This window comes from Prionailurus bengalensis, chromosome B3 (genome assembly GCF_016509475.1).
Source record: "Prionailurus bengalensis isolate Pbe53 chromosome B3, Fcat_Pben_1.1_paternal_pri, whole genome shotgun sequence".
Classification (NCBI taxonomy): domain Eukaryota; kingdom Metazoa; phylum Chordata; class Mammalia; order Carnivora; family Felidae; genus Prionailurus; species Prionailurus bengalensis.
In genome coordinates this window covers 1,721,717-1,740,055 of record NC_057355.1, presented here as the reverse complement: position 1 = coordinate 1,740,055, position 18,339 = coordinate 1,721,717, and the positions used below count along the sequence as shown (strand labels likewise).

At 49.9% G+C, this 18,339-nt stretch overlaps 1 protein-coding gene across 8 annotated transcripts in view; it reads right to left on the bottom strand.

Moving 5' to 3' along the window:
* The window catches only part of ZFAND6 (zinc finger AN1-type containing 6), a 72,783-nt gene that overhangs the window by 3,657 nt on the left and 50,787 nt on the right, over positions 1 to 18,339 (bottom strand). For 7 of the 8 annotated variants that reach the window (XM_043553867.1, XM_043553871.1, XM_043553869.1 and 4 more), the window contains 3 exons: positions 10,798 to 10,968; positions 9,028 to 9,136; positions 8,197 to 8,297 (listed from right to left, as the gene is read on the bottom strand). In XM_043553867.1, the coding sequence (XP_043409802.1) occupies positions 8,197 to 8,297; positions 9,028 to 9,136; positions 10,798 to 10,951 (364 nt within the window). In that variant the 5' untranslated portion in view covers positions 10,952 to 10,968. Of the gene's footprint in view, positions 1 to 6,533; positions 6,732 to 8,196; positions 8,298 to 9,027; positions 9,137 to 10,797; positions 10,969 to 18,339 lie in introns of all 8 variants that reach the window. The other variant, XM_043553874.1, reaches the window with a different exon arrangement.

The window sequence follows — 18,339 nt, the reverse complement described above, 5'->3', positions numbered from 1 at the left end:
TAATAAAATGACGCATTTAGGCAGCGAAGCGAAGGCCGGCTGCACCAAGATTCCAATTCCTGCCCCTAAACCCTACCTCACTGAGCCCTCCGGGACGCGGTCACCAGACAGGGGCGGTCACGTGGCCCAGCACATACGCCATCCCGCTCCCAAACAGTGACACTCCACGGTCGCTGTGGGGCCAGGCACCTGTGTTCACACCACCCACGGCTGGGCCCGAAGGGCCCCTTCCTCGACCTCCTCACGCCTGGGTCCACCTGCTCTTCTTTCTCAGGAGCAGCTCAAGTATCCCCTCCTCCACAGAAGCCGTCCCACTTCTCCACGAGGCCCACTCATCACCCCCGGCTCCCTGACCAGTCCCACCAAATCCTGGGCCCGCCACATGCGTGCCTCTCCGGGCCACACTTGACACGGCACGGAGCCCACGCCCCGCGATGTGACTCACCCCCAGGACAAAGCCTGGAGGCCCGGCGGCACCCTCCCCCTGCTACAGCCGCCCCGAAGCGCCTGTCTCTCTGAACACACACGGTCTCTGGCCTCTGGTCTCGTCGGCCTCCTTTCCGTGTGGAATGCTTGCCCACGGCCCTCGGGTCCCACTCTTCACGGGGCTGACTCTCATTTTTAAGCGTCTACCATCAACTCTTCCCCACCCCCTACGCACCGACCTGGATCAGGAAGCTTACCGTGCGCCCCAGTAGTGCTGCCCACACGGTGGGAACCACCTGTCTGCCTGAACCTGGCTTAGCGGTGTGCTCCTCCAGGGTGGGAGCTTGTCCGGTGAGCTCCTCCAGGGCAGGGGCTCGTCCTTCCCGCTCCTGCTCCCGGTGCCGATCCTCACGCCCTGACCGCAAGCTGGCGCCGCACAGAGACCCGAACCGCATTCCTGAACTACTCGCCCTCTGTGATCACGTGCCCCGGTTTCCCCAATTACGGGGTCAGCCCACCAAGGAGGGACGGTATCGTATTTCCCGTCTGCACCTCCAGCTCCTGTCCAGCGAGCTACGCGGAGCGGGCTGTCAGTCATGTGAGGTCATGGATTCTAACCTATGTTAACCATATGACCTCCTATGTTAACAAAACACGACGAAGACAAAACAGCACAAACCGAAAAGTGAACACGCACAAATGAACAACTCTGTGATCACTCCACCTAGAAATTCTGAAGCCAGATGGGAGACAGTTCTACTAACACGAACGTTTTATTTTGAAACACATTATGGACACATACAACCTTTTATTATCAATAAACAAACAGCCTCAGGACTTGAGCTCCAGGGGGGCCGGGGCGGAGTGTCGTTTACTTGTTGTATCCCCAGCCCCCGGAACAATATCAGATAACATCCCTCTATGTGTAAAGGGCTCAAAAATAGTTTAACTTGCAATCCAAAGAGAATATATTTATTGTCTCTGAAATCTGTAAGCCGTAATATCTAACCTGTTCTCCCAAGAAATCGTGATATTCAAATAAATATATAAACAATGCTTTAGTGGCAGTAACAGCACTACCACAAGAAAACTTTTTTTTTTTTCAACGTTTTTTTTTTTTTTATTTATTTTGGGGACAGAGAGAGACAGAGCATGAACGGGGGAGGGGCAGAGAGAGAGGGAGACACAGAATCGGAAACAGGCTCCAGGCTCTGAGCCATCAGCCCAGAGCCCGACGCGGGGCTCGAACTCACGGGCCGCGAGATCGTGACCTGGCTGAAGTCGGACGCTTAACCGACTGCGCCACCCAGGCGCCCCAAGAAAACATTTTTTAACAAGACAGGTTTAATTACCGAGGCACAAACTCTGGTATGTGGAAACAGAGAGGTGAAAACAGGCACTCGCCTGCCACAGACACGAATGCTGTTGCACGGAAGCGTCTCAAGGAAGACATTTCACAGTATGGACCCTGAAGGTCCGTCTACAGCACACTTAGCCTGTAGAGCTAAGAGTCCACAAGGAATCTAAGAGCTCAGGAGCTGGGGCGAGCATCTGACGCTGATCACTGTCCACTAGATCCCCAGGGGACCAAGGTGACCTTAGCTTACCTCAAACTAGTGGTCGGTAGCTAGAGTTGAAACATTGACAAATCAATTCGTGGGGAAGAGGATACGGCGTTTGGCCTAAGTCTACGATTCCCAGAGATTCTGTTTCCTTACTTTCTATGAGACTTACGACCAAAGCATGCCTGATCAAACTCATGATTACGTAAAAGGAAACAATCCAGTCTTTTAAAAGGGCCGTACTCATACTGAACCTGAAGCCAAAATAGGAAGTCTGCTCGGAACTGGGCAGTTTTTCGCAATCTGAAATGAGCACCGAAGACAAGAGGGCACCTGCTAGTTAAGGGTTAGCGACCGGCGGCTGCCTGCATCGGATCTGCACGACCGAAGGTCTACTCGGGCCGCCTGTGCGATGGCATTAAGGCTGCGGGATCAACTTCATTTTTAACGGGAATCTCAACTAGACAAAGTCGATTGGCCAGTGACTTCAAGATGCTTCAAAACCACAGGGCAGGGGCGCCCGGGGGGCTCAGTGGGTTACGCGTCCAACTCCTGATTTCGGCTCAAGTCACGACCTCACGGTTTGTGGGAGTGAGCCCGGCATCAGGCTCTGTGCTGACAGCAGGGAGCCTGCTCGGGGTTCCCTCTCTCGCCCTCTCTCCCTGTCTCTGCTCCTCCCCCCTCATTCACACTCATTTTCTCACTCTCAACATAAATAAACTTAAAAAACATTTTAAAAAGCACAGGGCAGATAAAATTATAGTTCAACTACCCACATGGATGATCACATTCAAAAGAAACAAGGCCCTCTACTCTGGGTCCTGTTAAGGATAAAAAGTACACAAACATAACAGTGAGTGTATAAAACTCTTCAGCATTCCCTGTGTTTGGGAGCATTTTAATACGCATTGTGAAAAGTGACACACAGGAGGACATTAACAGGCACCCCGACAAAGCTGACGGTGGACACGGCACCCCTGTGACGTGACCCCCGGGCCTTGCTGACCCAGGAGGACGAGGGTCCCGCTCATCACCTCCGCCCAGGGCGGACACAGAGTGGCCGCACGGCAGACACTGACTGCGCGTGCACACTTTTCCGATGACCCCCTGCGGTAACACTCCCTTGTCCTCCTCTGTACTTCGTTTCACACGAAGTGAGGAGGTGGACCGAATCATCTCTGAGTTACTCCTAGCTCAAGAATTCTTTACAAAATGAGAACACTGTAAATACTTGTGAGAAAAGTGAGCCCGTATAGTAGCAGGGTCCAAAAAAATATGCCGAGCCACAGATTTAATTTTATATCTTCCAGCCATCGTGTTAGGAAGTTTAAGAAGGGTAAGTTAATACATATTATCATTTAAAAATGTGATTGCTATGAAAGTATTAACGAGATATTTCTCATATTTTTGATACTCAGTCTTCAAAACCCAGCATATCCGCAAACGAGCACGTACTGAACTACATAGTTCCGGCCCAGCCACGCTTCGGGTGCCCACGCTACTGGAGACCAGTGGCCGCCGTTCCGGACAGAGCAGCTCTGTGCACGAGACCAGTTTCTGTTAGCAGCTGTCTGGGGGCAAAGAAGCGTCACATCAATCTTCTTGAAATACGACTTTGGGCCATCTTAAAAAAAAACGAAAAAGGAACCGAACTTCACGAGGCGGTCTCCCCTACCCACCGGTCAGAACCCAGCACCTCAGGAATCTTCCATGACTTGGTTTTGACAGGTTCTTGGCGTCAGGCCCCAACGGGCGTCCAGCGGCTGCGGCCCCTTGGCTGGTCCCCGAGCACCTCCCCGCTCAGGGCTCCTTCTCCAGCAGAGAGCCCTCCTCACGGCGCCCACCTGCCGTCCCAATGAACCATTCAACCCGTGGCCTGTGTACCCGGCTTCTTCTGCTTGCCCTGTTTCCAAAGCCCACCCACGTGGGGGGGCCCCGGAACCGGTCTCCCTTCCAGGCCAAGCAGCACTCCAGGGAGTACAGAGCCCGCCTCTCTGTGTCCGCTCAGAGCCCGTCTGCTGACGGCCATCTAGTCGGTCGCTGTAAGCAGTGCGGCTGTGAACACCCTTACACAAGTTTGTGTGTGTGGACGTGGGCTTTCCATCTACTGGGATTTAGGAAAGGAGTCTCTGGGCCATACAGTTAACTCTCTAACTTTCTGAATTAAATCTGTGACTGCCAAACTGTTTCTCGAAGAGGCCGTGTCCTTTTATATCCCCAACAAACATGTATTACGGTTCTAATTCCTCCATATCCTCAACACGTGGACCGTCTGTGTATCTTCTCTGGAGAAACGTCTATTCAAATCCTCTCCTTTGCCCTTTAAAAGACTGGTCTTTCTACTGTTGAACGATGACACCTCTTTACACATTCCTATCAGACACAGGATTCACAAATATTCTTAACCATTCTCTGGACTGCCTTTTCGCGCTCCTGACGGCGCTCCATGAAGCACCCGGGTCCTGACTCTGCCGTAGGTCAATGCGCCCGTTTTCCTCCGGTCCCTTGTGCTTGCTCTAGGCGTCCCGTCCAAGGAGGCACTGCCTCACCCAAGGCCATGAGGAGTTATGCCTGTTTTCCAGTTTCAGCTCCTACCATTTGGGTCTTTGATGTGTTTTGGGGCAAACGTCTGTAAAAGGTGAAGGAGAGGTCTCATTCTTTCAAGTGTCCCAGCATCACCTGCTGAAGCCCAGGCTTCGCCTACTGGATGGTCTCGGCCCCCTGCGGAAATCAGCTGCCCGTGAACCGCGGGGTGTATCTCCGGACGCCCAGTGTCACTCCAGGGCCCGACGGTAGTGTCCTCTCGCCTGTTCCCGCGGTCTTGGGGACTGCAGCAGGTGGTATGCTTTGAAGGCTGCTCTACGTTTTCCAGGACCGCTCGGCTATTCTCGCCCACCCTCTCCAGTCCGAAGAAATCTTTGAGTTTTAAGCGGCGTCACACAGAGTAAGACTGTGCGGTCAGCCCGTTATCCCGTGGGCTTGGGGCACCTCTCCTTTACGACACAAATATGGCTCAGAGAAGTGGGGTGTCGGGTCCACACGCTGTAGTAGAACCTCGGACCCCAATGCCGCTTCTTTTGGGGAAGATCCAGCATCTGAGAGACTCAGGTGAACTGAAGGGGGGGGAGGCAATGCTGTGCCATCAGACAATCAAGTAGGATGGTTTCAAGTGCACCAAAACGCTTAAAAGAAGTTTTGAAGCTACCTTTTGTGAACTGAAAATCCGACATTCCTAAGTTAGAGACCACGCGAGTGAGGTATCGCCAATCGTTAAAGTAAAAAGAATAATGAAATGAGAAACGTGCTGTAATACGCTAAATACTCATTTAAACGCGAGAAAAATTCTTCAGAGCCACGGGGACAAAATGAAAGCAGTACCGCCCACCGGGTGGCCAACAAATCTTAATTATCAGCAGAATAGCTACAGAGAACAAAGCTGTCTCAAGAACCCTAATCTGAAAACTCCAACGAAGAATGTTAGGAGGGGCGCCTGGGGGGCTCAGTCGGTCGAGCGTCCGACTTAGGCTCAGGTCATGATCTCACGGTACGTGGGTTCGAGCCCCGCGTCGGGCTCTGTGCTGACGGCTCAGAGCCTGCTTCAGATTCTGTGTCTCCCTCTCTCTCTGCCCCTCCCTCTCTCGCACTCGGTCTCTCTCTCAAAAATAAACAAAAAAACATCAGGAAAGTCTGGCTTGGGTACACAGCTGCTACTCATGTACCCTCTTCCATCTGGGATTTTCTTCCCATCTAGATAAATTTCCCTGAGGGACACAGAGGGAGTAGACACTTGGCAGGTCACCAAAGCAGAGGAGCCCGCCCTGGCAACGGAGGGCTGCCCCTGGTGACAGGAAGCCACGTTCACCTCCTAATCTAGGAAGCACCACGGCCGTGGGCACAACTCTGGCCTGGAGTCCAGCTCAGACACCGTAGGGCTGGAGTCCAAGACTTCTTCTCTGTGAGTTTTCGTCCAACCACTAAATAGACGGAGAAAAGCGTTCTCTGCATTTACTCCTACCACCAGGGAAAGCACAAGTACATCGGCGTTAGGAGTGTGCGTGTACACACGCACGCACGCATGCACGCGCACGCACGCCTGGCCCCGCTCTCCGCCAGTCTGCTTCATGCCCCTTCACTTTTACGAAAAACCTATGTTAGGACCTGTTTTTGCTAACCAGTAGGTACCCAAAGAGAATTTCCGTGTTTATGAAATGGCAATTGCTTCTTTATCCCGTTTTGGTTTACAAAAGGCTTGACAGAAACGCTCTACTTTTGGACAGTGGGGGACACCTGCACTCGGGTACACGTTTCTCATAAAAGAAGACAGTCTTAATTCAACGGGGTGGGCAAGACGTTTTTAAAATACTGAAAACGAATCCTCTTAAACTCAAATGAAAACTTACACCTGGTTCCTCGGAGATCCTGCAACGCTAAGATAACGAATGCTGAGTTTTTAAAAGGTACTTAGAAGCTGCTACTGGCTTAACCTCCAAGGTCACTGAAATCGTACGTGAAAAAAGGAGTCTACGGATTTTCAACACGCCTTACGATTTCTCCTAATGTGGCTTCAAGGCCACCTTTGGTACTCTTGTTGCCAGGGCCACTCAGTGCAGAAAGCCACGCCGTCCTCCACACACGCATGGTGTACGTTCACCACCCTGTCTTCATCCTCGGTGGCCGTGGACACCAACTGCTGCCACGTCTGCCCGCAGCACCCATTTCGCTCACAGTCTACAATACGTGCCACTGCGAGACAGAACATAAGCGAGGTCAGCAGCCTGTGTTCATTTTTCCTTCCTGCGCTCTCAGCAACCCTTGCTTCTCCGAACTCTCTAGTGGTCGGCACCTGGGGGCTGCAATAACCCAGGGCCCAGATGACTTCTCCTTCTGCTGAGTCGTTATCCGACTTGCTCCCCTAATCTCAGCCTCTCACTTTTCAAAGTGTGCCAAGGACTTCCAAGTCTCAGACGTGACACCGATCACACATTTAAAGACCAACGCTCGACCTACAACCTCCAGCCGAGCTCTTCGGTTGTGAAATGGGATCCCGCCCCGCGCACACCTGGTCTGGCCGTGCCACCTCTCCCAGCGCCCGGTCTGAAGCAGCCCGCCACCACCACCGCTACCGTCGCAAAACCGAAAGCTTTACCTCCCTGCTCCTATTCCCCGCGTCTCATGCGTAACTAAATCTCAGGGATTCTTCTCTTTCTGCTTTGAAATCATCCCTCATCTGTGCCCTTCCTTAAGTTTTTCTATTTAACCAAGAAATAAAAATTATTTATACTTATAATGCTTATGTTGGTCAAATAGTACATATCCTTGCTATGGCAAAATCCACGACGGGCACAATTATGCCAACATTTATTGGGCATAAACTCAGAGCAAGAGAAATTAGCCAGCTCAACTACATTTGAACTAGAGAGCTTAAACTAACATCGCCAGAAGTTTCTCTCGCTGTCATGTGAGCACGATGTCCCGTGGAGGGGGTCACTGTCAGGGCAGCCTGTCTCTCTGAACCGTGCCGGAGGCAAAGGGACACAATGGTCACCCTGGGCTCACCTTTCCCGAGCGTCCTCCTTCTGTAAAGCCATCGTCCCCGTGCTGGTGGAACAGAACCCATCCAGCACAGTCTGCCTCCCAGCCTCCTAAGCGTCTCCCTAGGATCGCTGCCTTCCGACAAAGCCCTCCCAGATCACCGTGACCCACACAAGGGGGGGCGTGTAGAGTGTGGGCAAGGACACGAGGCACTGAGCAAGATGCCACAGTGGATTACCGACGGGACAGGGTCTGCTGCCGGTCAAATTCAATGGTCTCTTTGACGGCCCAGGTCAGAAACAAGAGATTCCTCGTAAACCAGCAGCCCCAGGTACTTGGAGGGGAACTAGTATTTGGGTTAAACTGGTAAGAATAAGAGTAAGAGAGAACAGGAGAATACAATCCCACTGCTCACTCACTCACAACTCTCAATTAAACACATTTACGGCTTTCGACTTTACACTGATGACATAATTACACAGAAGTGGGAAAGGGCTCCCGACAGTTCAGTCAATCAAATACCCGAAGACCTAAAACGTTCTGCTCATAAAGAAAACAAACGGCAAACTGTATTTGAGGCTGGCAATTTAAAAGATAGCGGCACCTCGGACAGGCCCGGCCTGTAACAGCCAGCTGTCGGGTAAAGGACCGAACCCGCGCGAGCCCACGTGCAAACCTTGCAGGTCTTCCGTGTCAGGGATTGCTTTGTCCACAGACGTACTGTCCACTTGGGAAGATGCTACAGATTCGGATAAAAGCGACTGATTTGATACAGGGCTAGAAAAGCAAAAATATCGAGATTTTAAAAGTGATTTCCCGGCATGAACGGTACCTAAAATGATGTAGTAAGTATGCGTCCAACATATCTAAGCAGTCATCACAGCAAGAACAAACACAGAGATCCTTCTTTATAACTTGTGCATTTAGCACAGACAGCCATGAAACTGGAGACCGGTCTGGCCTGGAGTTCACGGCTTCAGAACTCAGAGCAGCAGCAAGCGCCCTCCGCGCACGAAGGCACCTCACGAAAACCAGCGCGGTGGTCACGACCGGCTCCGGGGGCCCTGATGCCGCGGTGGGAAGGGCACTGGGCGTCTCCGATCACGAAGCGGAGAAAGAACTAGAGGGTGGAAACCCGGTCCCCGCTTCCTAACAGCAGAGTGAGGACGAAGCCAGTAGGTCTGTGCTCCCAGAGCGAGAAGGGAAAGCCGCCCTGCGCACAGTGGGGCCGCGGGGGGCAGGACTGGGCGCCTGAATTCACAAGGATGTCGGGGGCGGGACATGGGATGAGCAGAAGCGAAGGAAAAGCCGTCTGAAAAAGAAATGCAAACTGAGAAGACACCTTCCCCACTGCTTCCCAAGGTAAACGTGACTTTCTAACTGCTGTTCTCAGGCCAGCTAACCCCAAAGTCCTGACCCAGTCCTCCCACAGAGACCCAAGCACGTAGAGAGGATACGCTTTGCTCCTCGGCAGCTTTCCCAGCACCGTGCAGACACAGCGTCTTACCTGGGCTGCACGGATGCAGATGTGGAGTCTAGGGGTGACTGTGCATCGGGGACGCTGCCGTCCGCGCACTGGACCGGGAAAGACTCGGACAGGGTGCCGACAGAAGCCGCTGCAACAGAACCGCGCTTGGTGTCAGTGACCCTGCGCTCTGGGCGTCCCCACACCTTCCCTGAGAAACCACCACCCACCTTCCGCAAAACAGCTAGAAATCTTGTTTTACTGAATATAGAGTATGCTGGTTCGTTGCTTTCCGTTAAAAATGTTTCAGTAATATTCCAATTGGAAAAAAGTTAATTTCAACCAAGAAAAAAACCATATACAAACTGTATATATTAATAAACTACACTCGCGTTTCTCAGGACTCCGTGTCACTTGGATCCTTTAATCCACAAACTCTTCCAAGCACTGCTGTATACGTAGAGGGATTTAGAACCAAAGCTGTAGCAGTTAAAGTGGATAGAAGTCCAGAACTAAAATCTGTGCTCAGCACATGAGGCTACGTTTTTCACCCGTTCTTTTTTTTTTTTAATTTTAATGTTTACTTATTTTCGAGAGAGAGAGAGAGAGAAAAAGCACAAGTGGGGGAGGGGCAGAGAGAGAGGGAGACACAAAAGCCGAAGCAGGCTCCAGGCTCCGAGCCATCAGCACAGAGCCCGACGCAGGGCTCGAACTCACAAACCGCGAGGTCATGACCTGAGCCGAAGTCGGCCGCCTAACCGACTGAGCCACCCAGGCGCCCCTCCCACGGTTCTTCATAAAGCAGAAATGTAGATGACAATTTCATGTTAAAAACAATTTCTGGGGCACCAGGATGGCTCAGTGGGTTGACCGTCTGACTCAATCTCGGTCGGCTCGGGCCGTGATCTCATGCATCGTGAGGTTGAGCCCTGTGTCCAGCTGTGCGCTGACAGTGCAGAGCCTGCTTCAGACTCTCTCTCTCTCTAACAAAAACAAAAAAAACCCCAACAATCTATATTCATTTGATCTTAGCCTTGAGAAAATTTAGAGAAATTTCATTTACATGCTTCCAGCTCTTGGCTTGAACACGAAACGATGATGAGAAAGACCCCCTACAAAACTGTGAACGAAGTAACTGCCTGCACCTCCATTAACCACAAAACCCCACACTCGGGCATCGATCCGTACAACAGCCACCCCGGATGACACTATCAACGCTCCACCTCCACAAAGCTCATACTCAGAGTCCTCCCCACCCTTCTGGTAACTACGGACACACACACCCACCCCCACACCCCGGAAGAGTCCGCGGCACAGAGGGTGACGCACAAGCACAGTGAGCCAGTGCCGAGCGCCCTGGGTCCCGGCCCCGCGGCCGCCCCTCCGCTTCCTGACGGTGGCGGGCTCTCTCAAGTCAGCCGTGGCCACCTCGAACCCACTCTCTCCTTCTACAGCCATCTCGGCTTCAACGGTCATCCCAGATAAAATAACCCGGGTCCTCCTAACCCTCACTCCCTTATGCCTTACTTACCTGGACACATACGTGTACGCGAAGAAGGATGCCCGCATTCTAGCTAAGATAACAGAGCAAGTAAGTAAGAGTAAGCCGGCAAGTAAGGCTCAACGGATTTATACTAGTTACTTTCGATGGGTGAGGACACCAGTGATGATGACAACACAGAAAGAGGAATTTTCCTGGTACGGACGCAGGGACGGAGGTACAGTGTGAGAGCAGAAACGCTATCACGTACGTCGTGCTCTCCCAACGTATCTCAATTATGAACACTGCTGCGTGTGAACAGGATTACTTACCAGGTGGGCTGATTCTACCATTACTACTATTCTGTCTTTGGAGATGTTCTTTATAGCACACTGAACACATGCCATTTGTGCGAGGGTTTCCATAAAATCCGCAGCCAGTAGAACAAAGCATAGGCACTTGGCTGTGATTAGTTTCTTGAGCCATGTTTCTCTGTTGCACACCTGAAACGTACACAGAATTCGTAAGGAACGCAGACGCACACTGCAGTCGTATATTATCCAAATCTGCTTTATATGATAAAAAAAAAAAAAAAACCCCACATATACTCCCCCCTAAATCTTTCCGTACACCTGTCCCAAGACCTAGGGCTAAGTTAGGAAAAAAATACAGACAAGAACGATACGAACAACTTTTCTCTCCAACCCTCTACACAAGAAGGTCTGTACTGTCTCAGAAAGAGTAAAGAACTCTTGGGCACGGTATCTGTTCTGAAGACTCCACACCATCGGAACGTTAATGAAAACCCTTGAGGACTAGTTCAGTTAGACTCCTAATAAGAAATACGCATTATACGTTTTGCCTCATGTTATACTATTAATTTCTAAGCATTTACACCTTTGCTCAGAGTTTATGTTTTAACTCGTATAATTTATTCTGTCTGAAAAGCACTTTACAGAATGCCAATGCTGGTGAAGGTAGGAAGAAACGGGCAGAGTGCTGCTGGTGGGCGGAGCCCGCTCAATCCTTCTGGCAAACAACTGAGCGATTCATGTGCAGGAGCTTAAACCGTGCCCTCCGAAACAGTCACTCTCCTACAGGGTCTTTGACAGAATAACCGGGGCACGATCAGAAAAAAGACCAAGGAATAACATATGAGGGATGCGCTTCGCAGCACATCTGTAATGTTGATAAACTTGAAATAAATGCCCAATATCAGAATGAGTTTTTTTCAAAAGTTCTGTGTCGTTAAGACATTTTAGAATACTTTTTGATGGAGGAGAATGCTGGGAACAAACGAAAAGGCACAATATGAAATGTATATATGGTTTGTTGCCAATGAGGACAAATCCATTAATCACCGAGAAGGACAGGAAAGAATGCATCCAAGGACGGCAAAGCTAACGGTGTTTTCGGATTTGTACACTTTTTGAACTTTTAAAATCCTTTTAAATGAAGGTACAACTTGCCTAACTGGGGCAAAATACACACACGTTTTTTAAGTATTTTAGATGAAAAACTACCAGGACAGAGGGCCTGTCTGGAGCACACGAGAAGGAGTCATCAATCACCGCAGACGCAAGGCCCCAGGCGCCCTTCTCCCAGACGGCAGGAATAGGGGATTCCTGGCACGAAGAGCATGACAGAAGGTAGTAACGGGCTATTAAAAAAAAGAAAAAACTCTCCCAAACGACCGAAGGTTACTCCAAAGTGGATGTGTTTAAAGACGAGTCTGTGCAAAGACCCTGAGGGATAAGAACTACCAGAGGAGGACAAGGCTCTGTCACTAACCTTGACTGATTCCTCCTCCACACATTCAATGTTTACCATTAACAGATTTTTCTTCCCCTAAATTGTTTGAAAAGACTGTTGGGGCGGGAGGTGGGGAGCGAGGGGTGGGCGCACTTAATGCAAACTTCACAGCCAAGAGCAGTAAGGCATATGACAGGAGTACAGAACAAAGCAGCAGGTTTAGCGTTTTGTCTTTAAAAATTTTTTTTTTTCAACGTTTATTCATTTTTGGGACAGAGAGAGACAGAGCATGAACGGGGGAGGGGCAGAGAGAGAGGGAGACACAGAATCGGAAACAGGCTCCAGGCTCTGAGCCATCAGCCCAGAGCCTGACGCGGGGCTCGAACTCCCGGACCGCGAGATCGTGACCTGGCTGAAGTCGGACGCTTAACCGACTGCGCCACCCAGGCACCCCTAGCGTTTTGTCTTTAAAAAGAACTGTCGCAAAACCACTGAGGCCATTTAGAAGGTGAGCCTGGGAATACAACTTGGGATTCTGGCAAACACCCTTCTGACTCACTTCAGAATCCAATCCTGGCCATTCTGCTCTCTGTATAGCCTACTCTGGGTACTTCTATAAGTACACATATCAAATTTAAAAATACATAGCAAAGACGGGATAGAAAGATAGGCCGAAGATGGGCTAGGTCAAACACTTTGTTGAGATTTTTGGCCTGTGTTCCCGAGGGACAGTGTGTTTGTCCGGTTTTGGTATCAGGGTAACCGCTCAGGATCACTTATGTGGCTCGTAAGCGATGGAGCTCAGGCTCAATACACGTGTCCGGCTCGGAGTCCTTGCTCCAAGTCAGTGGTTCTCAAAGCATGCTTCCACGGAGCCCTAGGGAGGTCAAAACCATTTCCACGCCAATGATAGGGAGTTACGTGCCCTTTCCTCCGGTCACCGGGGACACACGCTCCCACAACGGCCCTCACAGCCCCACGATCGACAGGCACGTCTAGAGCCTGAACACGTGTCTCATTGGGACTTCGTGGGCCGAGCGGGGAAGCACGTGGAAAGCGACCGCAGAAGCACCAAGGCCGCCCAGTCCCTGCTCCTGGGGGAGGGTTTTACTTCAAGGCCCGGCCGGCCGACAAAATCTGGTCATTCCGACCTGAGTTCACGGCAGACATTTTCCCCAAAATGGACAACGTGCATCTGCGCCTGTCACTTCAAGGGCGAACACCCATCGCCCATTCCAAGGGAGAGACCAAGGAACGTTCAAATAACGGGACAGGAAGAGTTTATATACAGTTGGGAGATTTTACAACGCAATTAACCCTTTAAGAAACTACAACTTATCAAGTTTGCGTATAATATCAAAAAAGAAAGCAAGCTCTATTATCTGAAAAGGTTATTAAAACACTCCTTCCTTCTCCAACGACTTACCTGTAGGATCCCAGTTTTTCTTTCCAACACTGTAACAGAGGCAGCTAGGAGAATCTTGCTGTTTGCTATTAGGCCTGACCTTAGAGAGAATTTGCAAAAATGTCTAGCGAGGCCACTCTTCTCACTAAACCTTTCTGGTGGTGATGGCGGGGGAGGGAATGGATGGATGTTTTTAACAAAATATTTTTTTAAATTAATTACTTTGCAACTTTTCTCAGCTTTGATTTGTAACATGATAAATACCGCCAGACAGAACACACATTAACAGAAGTTCTTCCGGGTACTCAGTACTTTTAGAGAATATAAAAGCCCTAGAACCAAAAATTTCAAAAATTCACTGCTGTCAACCAAGCATTCCTGCTGTAGGCAGTATCACCTCAAGGGGACAAACATTGATTCTTTGGGGGAAAGAAGTAGACAAAAAAACCTTACTCTTTATGTAGGAAACACAGATATGCACGTGCCCATAAACAGAGATACAGTGTACCTATGGAATTAAAATTTTATGGAGATAGGAGGTGAATTAGGAAAAAACTATTTAAAAAAGGCTTTTGTGGGGTTGCCTGGGCTCAGTCGGTTAAATGTCTGACTCCTGATTTTGGCTCAGGTCATCACCTCACGGTTTTGTGAGATCAAGTGCCGCCATTGGGCTCTGCACAGACAGCACAGAGCCTGTTTAGGATTCTCTCTCTCCTTCCCCCTGCTCCCAATCTGTCTCTCTCAAATGAGTGAATGAATTAAAAAATAAATAAATAAAAAGGCTTTTGTGGGCGAGGAAGCAAAAAGACATTGAGCAACGCTGTTCTATATCACAACTACCCTGTGTTGCCTATTGAGGACATTAAAACGCTATTTATAAGGTGGGGATTAAAAGGACTTTCCCCAAGGGCACACACCAACCTTTCAGCATCTGGGTGGCAACCACAAGCACGCAGAAAAGGGAAAATATGCATTCCATTTCTTTAAAAACTTAAGTGAATAGGGGCGCCTGGGTGGCGCAGTCGGTTAAGCGTCCGACTTCAGCCAGGTCACGATCTCGCGGATCGGGAGTTCGAGCCCCGCGTCGGGCTCTGGGCTGATGGCTCAGAGCCTGGAGCCTGTTGCCGATTCTGTGTCTCCCTCTCTCTCTGCCCCTCCCCTGCTCATGCTCAGTCTCTCTCTGTCTCAAAAATTAAAAAACAAAAAAGCATAAAAAAATTAAAAACTTAAGTGAATAGTCACAGATTAGAATATGACCATCAAGTTTTTATTCACAATTGCCTCTGAACAATAAATACCAAAAACATGGAACACCAGCAATTTCCCCAAAATGCCCACACAGCAGCCAGTTAACAATGATTTTCCCAAGCTGAGCTTTCTTATTTAAAAAACAAAAAAAGAACCTATTATCTTGGCAGATAAAAAGCACAAAAGATTTCACAGGCTGTTTAAAAAGAAGAAAAGGAGGGGCGCCTGGGTGGCTCAGTGGGTTAAGCGTCCGACTCCAGCTCAGGTCATGATCTCATGGTTTGTGGGTTCGAGCCCCCGCGTCAGGCTCTGTGCTGACAGCTCAGAGCCTGGAGCCTGCTTCGGATTCTGCATCTCCCTCTCTCTCTTTCTCTCTCTCTCCCTCTCTCTCTGTGTCTCTGCCCCTCCCCCACTCATGCACTGTCTCTCAAAAATAAATAAAGGTAAAAACCCATGAAAATAAAGAAGAAAAAGGAAGACTCAACGTTACTTATTCATCTTTAAGCCACAGAATGTGTGCTCGCTTCAGCAGCACACATAGTCGGCCACAGAATGTACCTTTCCGTGAAGACTCACAAAATGCACCACCACCATAACAGGTTGCCTTAGTTTACCCCGATGTGGCAGAGATGAGAGAAGCTACGGACACTGGAAGTCCTGCCTGTCCGCGGCTGCACCCTCTTGCAGGGGAGGACGCTGCGGGCCCACTCCTCCGGCGCGTAGGAGGGAGAAGCGGGAGGCAAGGAGAAGGCAGAACAACCCCTCAGCTGCCTGCCGCGCAGTCGGATTACAAAGCTCCAAACCCGAGGAGGTAAAGAAGGTCACCAGACAGAAACGAAAAGCTGATCAGCACGGCATAATTAAACAAACCACTTTCGCCCCCTCCGCCGGCAGCCAGCGCAGTTATTCAGAGCTCGCTGAGGGCCGAGGACTGTTCCCACTGTTTTATTTCTCTCATTTGATCCTCCCCAGAACCCGGTGCTGCTGGTGCCGTTTTAAACTGCTACTCAAAGAGATTTAACAACTGGCCCAAGGCCACGTATCTAGGAAGCCGGGTCAGTGTCTTTATCTCCTGAAAACAAAGAGAAGGACTTTCAAAGTCCATCAAGTCCCTACCAAACCTTAGCTCTGTGAGTGTTCGTGAATTCTTTTCATTGAAAGGTAATTTAAATTTTTAGTCATTATTCAACCTTAAGATGCTATGCAGCTTTAATTAGCTTAACCGACCAAGCTCTTGAGAAAATTTGTTCTCCGTTTCTTTTTACCTAGGAAATTTTGACTGGCATAAAAATTCAAGATCAAGTGTTTTAAGACTGCCAGAAAATTCACGACCGATTATTACAATTCTGACAAAAGAACTGCAGTGAACGGATGCAACACGGTCTCCATCTTAACTGCAAATGTGTCGACTGAACTTCCTTCCCTCTGCTTCGCGCCCCAGACTTTGAGTCGGGTTCAGATAATTTTCATTTTGCAATGACCCGTGCACTTTTCTTTCCCGTTCTAAATTCTGATTCTCATTACTTCACAGTCGGGCTACTTGAACAGCTTTTTCTTTCCATTTGGCTGCCCCTCTGCCCAGCCCATTTCCTTCAATTCTCCTGCAGCACCCAGTTCCCATCACATTCCTTCTGACTTCGTGACCGTAGAAGTGTCCGGAGAGGGGCACTAGACCCGGCGTGCGAGCTTGGTGTGACTGGCCCCCCGCAGCCCGGTCTCCCTCGAACAAGGGCCTTGTGTCACTGAACTCCTCCGAGTCTGACTGCCCAGCAGGTGTGCACAGTGGGCGAGCAGGTTAAGGACGCGCGAGTGCGCGGGAAGACAGGCAGCGCCCGCGGCGCCGGGCACCGAAGTTCCACCCAGGCTCTGACCCCGGGAGCCCAGCCCCATCACTCTGGCCACACTGCTGCTTTCCTGGTGAGCGCCGCCTGCTTCTGCCCTCTGCCTCCATCAACCTCTACTGGTCTCCGGAACCGGCTCTAATCCTACTTCTTCTGGGTCCGCCTCTGCCCACCCCAATCCTCCTCTGCCCCTCTCTGCGGCAGCGCCCACCCTTTGGGGGCGCTTGTGCCTTACGGCCCACACACCACCTCCCCGCTAAGCTGCAGTTTCTTCTTCAAACCCCCTTCATGCCGAATATGAATCCCACAAAATATTTTGTCCAATCAAGACATTCCATGATTGTTAGAAGTATTCACATCAGGCGAAAAAACGGTTATTTTCCATGGAAAGGGGGAGAAAACAGAGACGAAAAATGTTTGACACCGGAGTCCTCCTGATTTATATACTGAAAGAGTCATTCAGCAAGAATGACCAGTCGTGGTCCAAGCCAGTGATACAACACAGGTACATTTCCTCAATTCATTGTTTTCACCCTCCTCCTGAAAGAAATAGGTTGGAGACGTAACTCATAATGAGGAGTTTGTTCACAGAAGCTGTGAACTGGTAAATGCGTTAAATCTGACCCACGGCCATGTTTGGTTTGCTAGCACATATTAATTTTCTTACAGTTACATGTATTAGAAAATTAGGGGATGTGGGGCGCCTGGCAGGCTCAGTCACAGTAGAGCATGTGACTCTTAATCTCAGTGTCGTGAGTTCAAGCCCCACGTTGGGCGGGGGGAGCCTACCTAAAATAAAAAATTGGGGTTGTCACATAAAAATTCCAGACTTCTGACTTCTCTCAAAAAACAGCAAGACCTGACAACAGTGGACTCGTGTCCCCCAAATTAAAACCCACCGGCCAGGAGCCCCCCCAGAGCCTGCGCTCTCAATGCGAGACCATGCCGTTACCTGATGAGCCTTACGAGCATGAGAGTTTTTAATTCCTAGGTAAGCACTTTGACCTTTTCAACTGGGGATCGTTACTATTACCTTTAGAAGAAAATTACTACAGAGTATGTGGGATTACGTAAGAATGCACACTAAACTTGGAGCCGTACTACAGGCACAAAGCGCTAAGGTTTCCCCCTACCCTCTGCCTTCTGAACCACTGGAATACCACTCAGAATTGGCTGTCTTTGCGATTTTATCAAACAGAGATTCCAGAAAAGGGCAGAGTACATTTATGCTAGATTACGTATTTTTTGTTTTTCCGTTTTAGTCATAACTGATCAACACAAGAACACGTATCCTGGCATGGGTGCTCGAGGTCAGTACTTCTTGAGGCATGCGGTACTTTCCCAGTTGTGAGCACGCACACCTACCAGCTGCCCACGTGATCACGGGCAATTTATCTGTGCTCTGGGTGGGGGGGTCAAGAACCTTTGCAGAGACGAAAAAAACAAAACAAAACAAAACAAAAACAAAACCCGGGAAGGTTCATAAAGCAAGGAGATCAGAAAGCATGACCTGATACAAAATCCCTGGGACGAATGCCACTCGCTCTGACCAAGTACAGGGGCTTTGGACTGGGGCTCCTACTGGACTGAGGACACTCTGGAGCTGTCTGGACAGCAGTCCCCTGTTC